Source organism: Sinohyriopsis cumingii, chromosome 8 (assembly GCF_028554795.1).
Source record: "Sinohyriopsis cumingii isolate HCF-2022 chromosome 8, ASM2855479v2, whole genome shotgun sequence".
Taxonomy (NCBI): Eukaryota; Metazoa; Mollusca; class Bivalvia; order Unionida; family Unionidae; genus Sinohyriopsis; species Sinohyriopsis cumingii.
Window position 1 is genome coordinate 36,602,892 of NC_142968.1, and position 15,467 is coordinate 36,618,358.

A 15,467-nucleotide genomic window follows, 5' to 3' on the forward strand; every position below is an offset into this window, starting at 1 on the left:
TTAAAATAAACAATTCTTAAGTATACAATCATCTCATGGAGAAGATTGGTTTGTTTGCTCATCTTGAATGAATACGTCATTTCTGCTTGAGCAATCTACGACAACTACAGTTAAAGAAATAAATCCTATGCTAATATGTTACCGTATTCATTTGAAAATTCCACGTTTAGATAAGCTACGACCGAGTGAAATTTAATTTTTTTTCTTCTATTCAATTACTCACGTTGTTCCTATGTTCGTTTTGTATGCATGACAAAAGTCCCTCTTGTATTAAATCGCCACTTAAAGGCAAGCGCGTGAACCGATTAGTGGCAGACAATAGATATCCCTGCGCCAAATGCCAGCCTCTAATTACAGATTCAGTAATGGGGGAAAACGTTATTTTTCGTCTGACTGCCAAATCAAAATCGGCCACATCACGCGTTGTTCTTAATACAATGAAAGGGTACTTTGAAATTTGAAACTGTCGTAAAAGTGTTTATTGGAGGCTGGATGATGGTATATACGTTCGAATCTCCAGCTGTCCGATTGACAAACGAATTGTTGAGAGTTGTAAAATCAATTAGGCTTTAGGCCTTCTATTAATATCCTGTGTAAAGGGGGGGGGGGGGTAAATGTCTGTGAAATTAAACACAATGATCAAACAAACGATATCCTCATAATTTGCTAAATGTATCAACACAACATCTGCACATGGTAATTCAAAAGATGAAAATAATAATGTCCACAGGCAGACATATACTTAAGTGCTATATATTAAAAACATTTCCCAAACATTATTTGATTGTGTATATTTATTTCAAATTTTAATTAAAACATATTTCAAAAACTAATTATATATGAATATTTTTTTAATAGATATCTTGTGCGTTTTCGCAATTTTAGTACATTTTCAAAAAGAGAAGAAGATGGAATAAACGGGTCCGAATGTCTCGTTATATTTGTAAAAGGATGAAGATTATAAATGTGTACTCGTATGGATCAATACGACATATGGTAGTTGTAAGGAAACATGTATTCTACACAAGCACACACACGCACAACAACAACTATTCGGATTAGTTATTTGTTATTGTTTATCAGACGACACTGATGAAGTCTTCCCTCTGTTCTGGACACACACACACACACACACACACACACACACACACATATATATATATATATATATATATATATATATATATATATATATATATATATATATATATATATATATATATATATATATATATATGTGTGTGAAATAGAAATAAACGCATTTGTAAACCAAACTAAATGTGGAGGTTGGTTCGTCGACGGGACAGTTAAAATGAATATATATATATATATATATATATATATATATATATATATATATATATATATATATATATATATATATATATATATACGACTGCCAGCAGTCCACGAAATGTAAATTTCTGAAATGCAAAATTCTACCAAAAATCAAAATAGCCCATTAATTACATGTAGAAACTACCACATTCTACGACCAGGTAAGAACTTCCTCTGAATGTCAAACAAAACCCGACGTTAAGCATAATATATTAAACTTCTAATAGATTATACATCAAATAGTGAAAGCAATCGTTTCCACATATTTTTACTAACACTTCTACATGTAATACTCATAGTTCTAAATAATTCATATGCCCGTCTCGTATTGCTTACGAAACAGAAATAGCTTTGCTGTTGTCATTGATTTACCTGATTAACCTGACACCTGGCTCGGTGGTTGATTCAGGTAACCACGTCCTCTAACACATCATCATTGTTTGCACGACAATTAGCTCGCAATGGGCTACGAAATATTCGCTGTTAATTTGTACGTGCTTCTGGTCCGTGTATCTGTACTGAATTACTGAAAATAGCTGCTAAAATGAAAAATATTTGAGACCTGAAATCGGCAGAATTTTATCACGGACCAGCAGCGGCCTCAGGTATTAATTTAAATCTACCTTTGCACCTATCTTTTCGCTCAAATTTACAGGACGATCTAGATGTTCTGCTGTCTTGAATTATAATGTTCGTCATCAAACAGGCATAACATGCAAACAATTTACGCTATTTTTTTCAATATAAATTTTTTATTATATAAATTTGGGGCAGTGGCAGATGCTTTATCTGCTCTGGAAATGGACGCAACCGCCCATCCACGAGTCTCCTGCTGTCTTGCAAGTCGGTTTTGGTAAGCCAAAGGCTAAGGGAGTAAACCCTGTAAGTAAACCCTATAAGAAAAGGCAGCTGGACGATGTACTACATCCCCTTCTGGCAACTCCTTGGTCTGGAGAGGGATGGACTCCGCCAGACGACTTTTGCCCAAGACACACTGATAATGCTGGACAAATCTGAACTTACTATACCGGATCGGTCGTCGCCCGGGTCAACAAGGACCGCGTCTGCCGTTGTCCACCAGGACGGAGGTGACAAGTGTGCTACTGGTACTCTGCATAAAATCAGAGCGAGAGACAGCATCGCCATCGCCACCTGGAACATTAGAACTCTGGCGCAAATTGGAAGACTCCAAGAGTTGACACATGAGCTGGAACACTACACATGGCACATTCTAGGACTCTGTGAAGTTAGATGGAAAGTCCTGAAGATGGGCATACTGAAGATGGGCATATATTCTACCATAGTGGAGAGTTTGACAAGTCCATAAATGGAGTAGGCTTCCTTGTAAACAAACGCCATCAAGGGATCTGTGCTTGAATGCTGCCCCATATCTAGTAGAATCATTTCCATTCGTCTGAAAGCATCTCCGTTTAACATCATAATTATCCAAGTCTATGCTCCAATTACCGATCATGATGATGAAGAAATAGAAGAGTTTTACAACAAACTCCTGGGTATTCTAAACATGGTCAGTAAAAAAGACATCCTCATCATCCAAGGAGACTGGAATGCCAAAGATGCTCTAAAAGACTAGGAAGATCATTGTGGACCTTCTTGCAATGAACTTACCAATGAAAGAGGGAGACGGCTGCTCGAGTTCGCAAGCTACAACAACTTGGTACTAGCCAACACCCTGGGACAACATAAAGCTTCACGATGCTGGACATGGCACGCACCAAATGGAACCCATCACAACCAGATCGACTACATACTGGTTCAAAACCGTTACCGATCTGGCATCAATAGAGCAAAAACAAGGACGTTCCCAGGTGCTGATGTTGGGAGTGATCACGACCTCGTGATTATGAACTTCCGAGTGAGGCTGAAGAAAACTAACAAACCAAAGAACGTCAGGCTCTAATTCAACCCTGAACAACTGAAGGACCCTAACATCGCAAGTCATTCCAAGCCACAGTTGGAGGAAAATTGGCTCCACTCCTTGTGATGGATGGTGATGTTAAAGTGATGACAGACAATTTCAACACAGTCATGACAGCAGCTGCCAAGAACATCATTGGCCTCCATCGCCCAAAGAAAAAACCCTGGGTTACAGAAGAGATTCTGAAGTTGTGTGATGCCCGAAGAGACCTCAAAAACACCAGACACACGACAGGGGCAATGGAGTACCGAGAAATAAACAAGAATATCAGAAAAACTTGAAGAAAACAAAAGAAGATTGGATTGGACAAAAGTGCACAGAAATAGAGAGCAGTCTGATAAAGAATAACAGCAAAAAGGCATTCCAAATTGTGAAAGACCTCACCAGACAGAAGCAACCAAGAGTAAGTACCATTTAAGACGAAAATGGAAAATGCCTCACAGAAGCGAGTGATATTGCAGAAAGATGGACTGAGTATTGCAAAGAACTCTATAACCATCAGTCCACAGGAGTCCCAGAGGTGCTTGAAGTTTCAAATTCCTCAAACGATAATGATTTCCCCATTCTCAAAGAAGAGGTGGAGTCAGCAATAAGAGCACTGAAGAATGGGAAGGCAGCTGGAGTAGACAACATCCCAGCTGAAGAATGGGGGGGGGGGATCAGTGAAAGAGGTACTAACAAACATCTGCAACAAGATCTGGCAGACTGGTGAATAGCCAACACAATGGACCCAGTCACTGATTATAACACTACCCAAACAAAAGCAATCTCCAGCTGTGCCAAAATTACAGAACTAACAGTTTCATCAGCCATGCTAGTAAGGTAATGCTGAATATCATCTTGAACAGACTGAAACCACAAGCAGAAGAAATAATCGCTGAAGAACAGGCCGGGTTCCGGAGTGGAAGAAGCACAACAGAACAAATATTAAATCTCAGGGTTCTGTGTGAAAAGTACTCGCAACACCAACAAGACATCTATCATGTGTTCATAGATTTCAAAAAGGCTTTTGACAGAGTGTGGCATGAGGTATTGTGGGCCACAATGAAGAAACACAACATGGGTCAAAAGTTGACCAATACCATCAAGCAGCTGTACGCCAAGGCTATCAGTGCAATAATTGCCCAAGGTTCTGTTGGTTTTTATGGCACTTTTTATAGAACTACTGGCCATTTCAAGGAAACTGAAGCTTACTGAAATTGCAAGTGCGCCTCTTTGTAAATGTCAATGTCTAAATAACTGGATAAGTATGCTCTTTTCTGCAGTAAGATTTTGCAATTTTTTGTGTGGGTTATTCTTTGATCCGTCCCAGCGTATATAACTGGTTGGACTATAGGGATGGCCCATCCTAATTTTGTAGTTATCTAACGGCGTTAATTTCTGTTGAGGAAGTCTATTTTGTGGAGGTTCTTGTTTTCCTAAGGTCCAAGCTTTAGGTCCTGGGGTCTAAGTTGTATACTCTCCTCCTCTCCAGTATTAAGATCGAATGGAGGGTTCTGGTCCCTTTTCTCCGCAAGACAGTTTGTTAGTGACTCTTACCTTAGGGTCTAATTCAAAGTTATTGCTCTTTTTCTTTTCTGTCATAACGTGTTTTTGTATTTTCTTTGTTTGGGTCTATATCAGATTTGTTAGTTGTCTGACAATTTTTAGTGTTTGCATGAGTGTATCATGTCATTTACGGATCTTTTTTTGGTAGGATTTTTTTAATTATTTTTTATTTTAACGTAAATTACATAAAATTGGAACGTCGCAGCATGCACAATCTCCATAAAGATAATTTTGAATTTCATCACATTACATAATCAAAAGTACGACAGTTTCGAATTGTGTCTATACATATATAACAAGTTCGTGTCCCTTATCTTTAAGGTCTGATTTGCAATACATCAGATGACCGAACTGGTGACACGGAGTCATTATAGAAAATAAGACCGCTGAGGAATGTGTCCGATCCAGCATTAATTAGCTTACTTTACACACATCTGAATCAAACGACGAATAGTCGGCGTTGTTTCCTATGCTTATGGTAAACTAAACGATGTATGAATCTGCATATAGCATTAATAACCTTGAACTCAGTGTGTAAATGCCATCGAGTTATCGGATGAAGAGGGCAAAATAGACGGAAAATGCACCTGCCGTGTAAGGATACACATGGCGTACGTACGAGAAAAACGAAGCAACTGGTAAAAGACTATTTGATGTTTGGGGTAGTCCGAGTTTCCTCTTACCCTTCCCACCAAATTTTTTATATTTGGACATTTTATGTTGGGGTGTAGGGTCAGAGTCCATTCCCTATCGAAGAGTTGGAATTCACCGACAACATTTGTTATCGGCATGGGGTAGCCGCTTACTAGCTGGACCAGCAAATTTGAACGAACTTTCATCGAGATATAGCTGCATGAAATCGGATAAAAATATGAATTATTTTCTCAGAATTAGCGACCATAACATTCGTTATGTCTTTAAACCGCTGACAGACGAGACGAAAATACATCGTTGCTGAAATTTGACCGGGATCTGGCCATTTGCATTTCCTAGTCACGTGATTATACAACTCTCGCAACCTACATGTCAATGAGATCAGAATTCATAGTCACGTGATATCATCAATAAACCATTTCTAGTGTTGCTGTAGGAAAACAAATCGAACATATAAATGAAAGTCATGTAATTTTTAAAGAAAAATGAAGAAAGAAACAAAAAACAAAATAAAATTTTCTCAAAATATTTTTTCTGAAAACGACGACCGAAAATCTGTTGCAGCAATTTGAAGAAAACGATTCACTATGCAGAGAGCACATGTCAATGTGGTAGCCACGTGACACCAACAAAATACATCGCTAACACGGGCTCGGTACTTCTTGAAAATGGTTTTCTCCACCCTGCTGCGATAGCGACAGGTTTCTGGTCGTTCTTCTCTGAATAAATATGTTGAGAATTAAGTGTACATTATATTTATTTACAAACATTAAGTCACTTCTATATAATATGTCCAAATTCTATGTACAACAACTTTGGAAAGTCGTTTATTGTCGATAAGGAATGGAATCTGACCCTACACCCCATCATAAATGTCCAAATATCAAAAATGGGGTGACAAGGGTCGGGGAAACTCGGACTAATGTTTGGGGTTGCTTTGGGGAAGGTGGGCTTGGAGTTTATTTTACTTTTTACCTGAAGATTAGTTTTTTTTTTAAACTAACATATTCATCAATTTTAGTTCAGAGCAAGAATATTTCTTTCAAGCTATTGTCCACCAACCACCCACACACCCCAAGAAAAAAAAATAATTGCAAGGTGACTGGGTGGGCCATCATGTTACGTGTCTGCAGCACTATAAACTGCCACACTGCAGACATCGTAGCGATTTGAATGAAATTTTTTTCAACCTACTTTAAAAATCCTAATCACACACACACACACACACACACACACATTTTCTTAGAATCAAGCGGGCAATCATTTTACCCGCCACTCCAATGCGACCCCCCCCCCCCCCCCGCGATTCCAGCATGACTTTTTTTAAATCCGAGTTTACTCTCACATTCCAATATGAAAAATTGGGGTGAGAAGGGTAAGAGGAAACTATGAATGGTCCTTCGTCTGAGCAGAGCAATTAGCTTGATTAATTTATTTTCTCTTCCCACAACTTACTATTCGTTTGCTTGTTGCCCCAACCCCCCGAATACATGCACACACTTACTGGCATGTTTGATAATATTTTACATAAACTTAATTAATGACTTTCACAGAACGATATTGTCCTATGAGATTACGAATTAGTTTAGGCACATGTAAATGCATTTTTCAAATTTCAGTTTACTCCTTATGTGCAATTCAAGAGCTAAAGCAACACAAGTAATGATACAAAGTACGCTTAGTAGCATTACTGCCTGAAGGACAGCTGTGAATGTAACAGATCCCATACAACACTATCAAAGCCAGAAATCCTCTTTGCATATACAATACATAAAGCCGTTGTGATACACTGTCTTACTCGCTTACAAGTCCAGCTGCAGGTAAGAAAGACCATGATGTGCCGTCGCATAATGCTAGGTCAATGCAGTTTGATAGGGTGTTCAACAGAACAAACAACACAGACCCTGGTCTGCGGGCATATAATGCAATGGAAGATCTGAGTCTAAAATGTTTGCAATTTCACTCTACTTTTAAGTGAGTATATACGGTAACTCATTCGTAAATACATGTGTACAGATGATAAGACCTAACTGCAGTTTCTGGTCACATTGTACAGTCGAAAAAACACGTCCAGGCAAACAAGGGCTATTTAGGATAAAAGTATCTTCCAAGAAACTTATGTTAATATTTTCCAACCCAGGCCCAATAATTATTGTAATGATTTGGTATTAGCTATGATATTTAATTCACTGAAGGAGAGAATGTCAGCATGTTTAATGTTTGTAATTTATCATCTGCCCACCCCATGAGTTTTCTAAAACGATGACTCGCACATGAAAATATTACTTACAATGAACTTCTCGTAAATTACGAGTCATACGTTGTTGGACTGTGGAATGAAATCAACGTTTTGATTTAATTCACACAGTGTCGTTAACGTGATAGTACCGTATATACTCGCTTATTTGTGAAGTCCAACTGCAACCAACATAGACCCTGATCTGCCGTTTCATTATGCGACAGCAGATCGGGATCTATGGCGTGTATTCTCCTATCAAACTTCAAAGTCCCAGACGGCAGATCATGGTCGATGAAGTTTGCAGTTAGAATCGACTGTAAGCGTGTATAGCGAACATCGCCGTGACGTTATAGGGCATGATCACGTGGGGAGATCCCTAGTCTGGTTACCAGAAAGACCATAGGCTTACTCCATACTCTTGTTTACCAGTAATGTGTGTGTGTGTGTGTGTGTGTGTGTGTTATTGCAGTAGTCATTGATCAGGATAAGGCTATTAAAAGACATGCAATTAAAGCACTTCATAACCAATACACCTACCCACATTTAAAGAACAAAGTTTCCACGATGGAACCACGACAAGATTTATCGTTTTGTCGTTTATAATGAATAAACAACATTAAACAATTCTGTCTTCAGTTGTTAACGCATTTAATCTTTTATAAACAAAGGAAATGTTAAGTTCATTGATAAAACCTGGCAACAACTTGCATCACCTTCTGCTTAGTCTGCATAATGGGTTTATGATGATGATGATGGTGATGATGATGATGACGAGAAACAGATAACTGTCTATATTTAATATATATCTTTCAGATAAACCTGTCATGGCAGTCAAATTTGTTTTATGAAAATTAACGTGTATCAAATAGCTAAATCTCTTATATATCACATACATTTAAAATAGCATGGCATTTAAGTGTTGGTATAAAGCAAGTTGATATACCAATACTATTGGTATATTAAATTGTGATCCGCCCATGTCGCAATAATACGCATACATAAACATGATTGTGACCGTGTCTTGTTGATTCTAGATCAATGATGAATTTCCACACATTAATCATTAGTGACGTATGAAAAGAATGATAAAAAGTGTTCAATAATCCCCGTTTTATAAATGAATTTAATATTGTACACAATTTCATCGCAATATTTTGTGATCTATGTTTCCTTTTCCTCTCATGAATAACGGGGGAAAACTATGCATAAATCTAAAGAAAAAAGAATTTGGGTTGGATGAAATCCTTGAAATTGAACATACACCAAGTAACCTACAAGAATATGGTTCGTCGTAATGGTATATGAGCATTTTCCTTGGGGTTTATCTACAGTGTTTATATAAGCGCTGATACAAAGTTGCAAACCCTGTCGACATTATACGGTAAATTTCTCGGTTACGTGGTACAACTACTGTGATGTATGTAAAGTGTTGTTGTAGTTTTTGGTTTTTAAACATTTTATAATGTTCTAAAATGTATTAATTAAATATGAAAATGTTCAAAGGCTCTCTCTCTCTCTCTCTCTCTCTCATTGTTCAGCTTCACGTAAGTAAATGAGGTAAAATAATTTTGGCTAAAGTCTTTTCCATTGTCTCAATCTTTAGCCAATGTCTTTGAAAATAAGCAGAACCATTATGGTTGAGCCAAAGTTTGTCTCCCCGGCCAAATTACAAAACAACAAAAAGCCGACCTTTTATTAGTTACCGAGGCAATCAGGACACAAAATATTACTAATTTCAACTAAGACTTGCTGATGGGCTTTGAGCAATAAATTTATTTTGTTATTTTTCCTGAAATTGATAAACAATGCACCATACGATGTATCTTAAATTGCATCGTACACTGTATTTTAGAATGTACCTTACAGTGTATCACGCCATGCGTCTTATAATCGTACAATGTATTGTACACTGTACCTTACAATGTATCACACCATGCGTCTTATAATCGTACTGTGTACCTCAGAATATACCTTACAATGTATTGCACCATATGTCTTATAATCGTACAATGTATTTTACAATGTACCTGTTGCCGTCATATTAATGCTTAACATTTCCCTCCAATTTATTGTATAAATATTGATTATCATTAAGACAAGAGACAGTGGTGTACATGGTAGTTTTAGTTTAACGGATTTTAAGCGGTCAGATATGGTAATGATAGAAACAAATTCTACCTAGTTCACATCTGATAGTGATAAAGATTCTGACCCATAGGAGTTGGAGTCTGCATTTGTCATCACTGTTGTTTTGATAAACTATTGCCCTGGTGTAAAACTAAAGAATTGTTCTCTGTAAAGGGCAGTCGTCTTGAGCCCTAGCTTGGGTGAACATTAAAAATTGGCTGGGAATATACTTTGTGTTGGATGTTACTGTTTGCAACTTTTGTACCCCGTAACAGTACCTTACAATCTATCGCACCAAACGTCTTAAAAATATCCCCTGCAATGTATCGTACAGTATACCTTGCACTACAGCGTAATATGCGTATTACAATGCACCTTGAATGTATAAAACAAGTTGGAGGTTCGTTCATACAGATCAAGTTACTGGGTCTGAAAATCGCACGTGTGTGTGTGTGTGTGTGTGTGTGTGTGTGTGATATTTCCGATTTTAAGACATCTTTCTGTTACAATTTAAGAGGGAAGAGGATTAAACAGTTAGATCTAGCCAGCACGAATGAAGACTAAGGAAATTACTGCTGTTACAACCCCGCTGTAATTTCATTAGTACAGAATGATAACGTTTTAACGACTTTTTGTAGGGTACCGATCTTTTCGGAAAGAAAGCATTATTTGCAATTAAAAAGTAAAGCTCACATGAATTTAGCATCACTAAATAGTTCACTAAAATTCCTCTCATTGAAAATGCCAAATTGTACTTTCTCAAAGATATATATATATATATATATATATATATATATATATATATATATATATATATATATATATATATATAATACAAAACGACGAAAACAAGACAAAGAATACTGATTTCTGCGGTGCTTGGTTTAAACAGACCATTTCCATAATTCTAAACAATCATCTGTAATTTTTGGGTTTTGATCATGTCTAAAATGTTATTTACTGGAGCCCATTCAGAAACTATTCTGAACAATATTGATTAAAAATAAGTAATGTATGAATTTGGCCTGAAGAGCAACTGGTAAATAGAAATACAATGCAGGAAAGTAATTATAAGAAGAAGAAGAAGAAAGTTCGTAAATGCATTATCAACATATAATGATACACACTTACAAATCAAACAACTGCCAACAACGTTGATCCTGGTCATCCCTCGCATAACGCCTTTTACAGATCAGTCTATATTGCGTGTTCAACCGTTTAATTGACCCTAAGAAAAATGCACCGACTCAGACCTTACGTAGCACTATGCGACGACAGATCTGGGTCTATGCAGTTATATTCAACCTAAACTAGACTATATGAATAAGATTGAATTTCTCACCATCGTTCCCCGACTCCATAAAGTCCTTTGTTTATACCAGCTTACATCCCTATACGAGTAGAAGGGAATCTGCGAATACCCTTCAGAGATGTCAAGTATTAGTCATAAAAGTTCTTCAAACACTGCTACAGCGATTTCTCTCTCCCTCTCTCTCGTGTGTGGATAATAGTCTTTCAATGTGGTGCTTTGTTCAGCACACAGATAAATGTTCACTGTACAAAACGGGTCCTAAAGTGGAAATCTTACACACATCAATGTAAAATGTTTGCATTAAGCTTCTATATCTTGCTACGTATTCCCCTCATTGGAAAAAAGGATTTAAATGATGCACTCTGAAAAGTTGGCACATATATAGCTATGACATAAATTGATAGTGTAAGGACAGTAATCACATGACGCAGTCATCATGCTAGAGTGGCCCGCGGCAGTTGTCTCGTGCCGTTATCTTCTCTGATTGGTGGGCACTCAGGCGCAAGGAGCAAGTGTGAACCTCATTATCACCAATAAACTGCATCGTATCTTTTCTGACGTAGCGAACATTGAAAGAGCTCTTGTCGTACGTGATTTAATGTTAATGTGCACTGGTAATGTTAGTCGTGGTTGGGACAGCAAATAAATCGGACATAAATTAGGTTGCGTTATGCACTGGATTCAGAAACAGTGCACACCGACAAGGGATATTGGGATTTAAATATAGAAGTGAAATTACCATTGGCAATATCAATCTAAATAATGAGTATCAGATATTAACAGGGAAGAGAGTATAAAATCCACTTTCGTTGAAAGCTTAGAACAGATGTAAAAAAATAAATATGAAAATTTCAATAAAATTGAATTAAATATAATATTTTTATTTTGTTTTTAAGAAAGGTAAATGTGTCAGATATCTTCTTAGGTAAACGCACTTATGCTAAGAAAGAAAAGAAAAGAAAATCATATCGTTAATTTTATATGTAAAACGAACAATCAAAATCGATAATTTGTTATGAATGAACATGACGTTGAGATTTAGTCCAAGCTGGATAGACTCGTCAAAGGCGTGTCAAGCAATTATGCCCCCACCCACCCCCGCAAAACTTAATTATGATACCCATCTCAATAAAAATTTGCTTCTTGACACTTTTGGGTACCTACTGAGCCTACAACACAGGTGGGATGGGGTGGGGGTTGTTGCTATGGTGGTTACTATGCCACGGAATTTTTAAAAATGTTTGGACTATGTCTTTTGCTCTTAATCATTCCCAAACTGTCACTATACCACGACTTCGTTATACAACGATACCACATCTAACATAAGAACACATTTCCTTAATTTAGCCAAAGGAAAAGTCGCTCTTTGATATTTAATAGTTTAGGTACGGCCTTCGGTTCGTAATAACACGATACAGATCATATGTTATGTGGGAAATAAATGACGGATTTTAGAATTACATTTCAATACATTGTTTATAGCATGCGAGAAGTCATTCTGTTCTAGTTTATATATCCCGTCTAATATCGAGTCTATGTTTCCATAGCAATATGGCCAATTCTTGACAGGTACTAAATGTATAAGATAGGTGTACATATAGTAAAAATAAAACAAACAAAATCACTTATCGTTATTGCTGTTATCGACACCTTCAGGAGCTATTTTATCCGAAGATGTGCCGCCTGACTGGGTGCATTCAGGCCGAACATCGATTTAACTAACTGATTCAGTTCTTATCTTAATTATAAATTCATGAATGGGTCTATAATTAGGAATCTATATCTATAAATATGAATCATGGTTTATTGCGTGGAAACGGGTATTCTACTTTAATTAAACATAAGAGACAGATACAAGACTTTTGCATCTTCTTTGGCGTGGGTATATTTACATACCGATTAACAACGCCGTCGAAGTATTGTATGAGTATCAGCATCTAGGTTTTCATACTAGTACCATTTGTATTGACAGATAAGGCCGGTCCAACTGCAAACATTTGGTTTAGTTGTTTTATGCGATGGCAAATCGGGGTCTGTGCAGTTTGCGGCTGGATCGAACTTACACGCGAGTAAGGACGGGAAACACATTGAGTACATGAATGTAAATTTACCGTGGAACATGCTCATGTACATTTTTGGTACTGTGGGTAATTAGTAAATTACAGCATGGAAATACGTCCCGTTTCATTTAAATAAGGGTGGCCGAGTGCTCTAAGGCGCTTGCCTTTAAAATCACTGACATCTCACCACTGTCCGAAAGGGTTCCAGTCTCGATTCGTCCAATGTTGGTATGTGAGAAAGCTAACCTGCATGAAATCGATAGAAATATGATTTATTTTCTCAGAAATTGGGATCATAGCATTCGTTGCCTTTAATCCGCTGACATCCAGATCCAGGTCAAATTTCAGCAACGATGTACTTTCGTCTCATCTGTCAGCGAATTAAAGACATGATGAATGCTATGCTTACGGTTTTTTTTAATAGAAAATAAATCATATTCCTATCGATTTCATGCAGATGTATCTCGATGAAAGGTCGTTCAAGTTTGCTGGGCGGCTACCCCACACCAAATGGTGTCGGCGAATTCTAACTTTTCGATAGGGAATGGACTCTGACCCTACGCCCCAACATAAATGTCGAAATATCAAACATGGGGTGGCAAGGGTCAAAGGAAACTCGGACTACTACTACTATTGATATTACTACTATTACTATTACTACTATTACTACCATTATTACGACTACTACTACTACTTTTTGCGAATTTAATAAGTACATGTATTGCCACAGTTATGAACATTTTAATGAAGACTGGAGCGACATATATTCTTCACATTTCCGCGGTACAAGTGACTAATGGAACCATATAATTCGCATATGTAAGACCACATGAAAGGCAGAACATCTATAACATTGGCATGTGGCGTAAATCCCTATCAAAGTCAGCAAGAAGGAGTCAACATTCACATGAAGGTGAGAGATGCTACATGAACTAGGTACAAATATAGACACAGCGGTCATGTCAAACAATGTGGCATGTGCACATCTTGTAGAGTGTTACGTCATATTTAACTCCGTTCAGTCCATGTATGAAACTGCGCATCTTACTAGCATAATGTATTAGTTATAACGGTATGAGAGTACTGGGTGCAGAACTGAACATAATCATTATTATCATCGTTGTCGTCGAAAATGTGTACTGTCATCGTCGACATAAATATCGTCACATTCTTGGTCATCGATTGTAAGATACTAATCAGCACCCTTTCAGTCATGAGTTCGCCATGCTAAACGAATGCATCACCTCTGTTTTTACCTTGGACTCAGGGTGGGTGGGTCAGGTCTAATGTACATCCCGGAGCCTGCAGAGGAAACTATTAATAACAAGTCTGTTCTTAAAATTTTTGCAACATTTTTTTGTAACACGTTCTTTAATTTAAAGTTCATCAAGAACTTATTACAACCAACTTCCGGAAAGCTCCAGCCGGCAGACACTAAGATAGAATTTTCAGTTTATACATCGAAAAGGTTGACAAATTCAGACCTTGTGATACAGTAGCTTGAAAAAATATTTTACGACTCGCTGCGGATATTCATCTAGCAAAAATCAATCTGGTTTTAAAGTGTTCTTTTGGGTAAAGAGTTGCGAAAGAGCATTAATAGTCTTCCACCTTAGAGTATCACATATATATATGCGTGTGTGTGTGTGTGTGTGTGTGTGTGTGATTTAGATTTTTAAAGTAACTTTAACATTTCTCCAGTCCTATCGCTACGATGTCTGCAGTGTGGCAGTTTATAGTGATGTTTAGCACTGAAGCATCATGCCGCAGACATGTAGGATGATATCCTACCCTGTCACATTATCCTGACACCAGGCCGACCAGTCCTAACACTAACCTATCAAAGCTGAGCGCCTAGCGAGGCAGCTTTAGTACCATTTTTATAAGTCTTTGGTATGACCGGCCGGGGTTCGTACCCACGACCTCCCGCATCCGGAGCGGACGCTCTAACTACTAGGCCACCGGAGCGGTCGTATAATAAGTGAGATTATTGTCTGGAGAGGAGGGAAAAACTTTTTAAATCCGATTATTTACCTTCATTGAAAGACTACATAAGACAAGGGTTTTTAATCCGAAGTAAAGAAAATTCCAAATCTTTTAATAATTTTCTTTATTTTTTACGGTTCCTATTATTCGTGCAAAATGTCACATGCAATCGGAGTATCGTCATCTCTACCGACACGAAGTGAATAACTTCGACTGTTACAAAAATGGTCAGACGTAATCGTAGTGATGCGTATCAAGCTGATA

The 15,467-nt window shown here is 37.4% G+C and overlaps 1 protein-coding gene across 2 annotated transcripts in view; it reads right to left on the minus strand.

Moving 5' to 3' along the window:
* The window catches only part of LOC149793290 (uncharacterized), a 31,219-nt gene extending 19,700 nt beyond the window's left edge, over nucleotides 1-11,519 (minus strand). For both annotated transcript variants that reach the window (XM_089967269.1, XM_089967270.1), the window contains exon 1: nucleotides 11,188-11,519. In XM_089967269.1, coding sequence (XP_089823395.1) covers nucleotides 11,188-11,206 — 19 coding nt within the window. In that variant the 5' untranslated portion in view covers nucleotides 11,207-11,519. The remainder of the gene's footprint in view (nucleotides 1-11,187) is intronic.
* Between the last annotated feature and the right edge of the window lie 3,948 nt (nucleotides 11,520-15,467).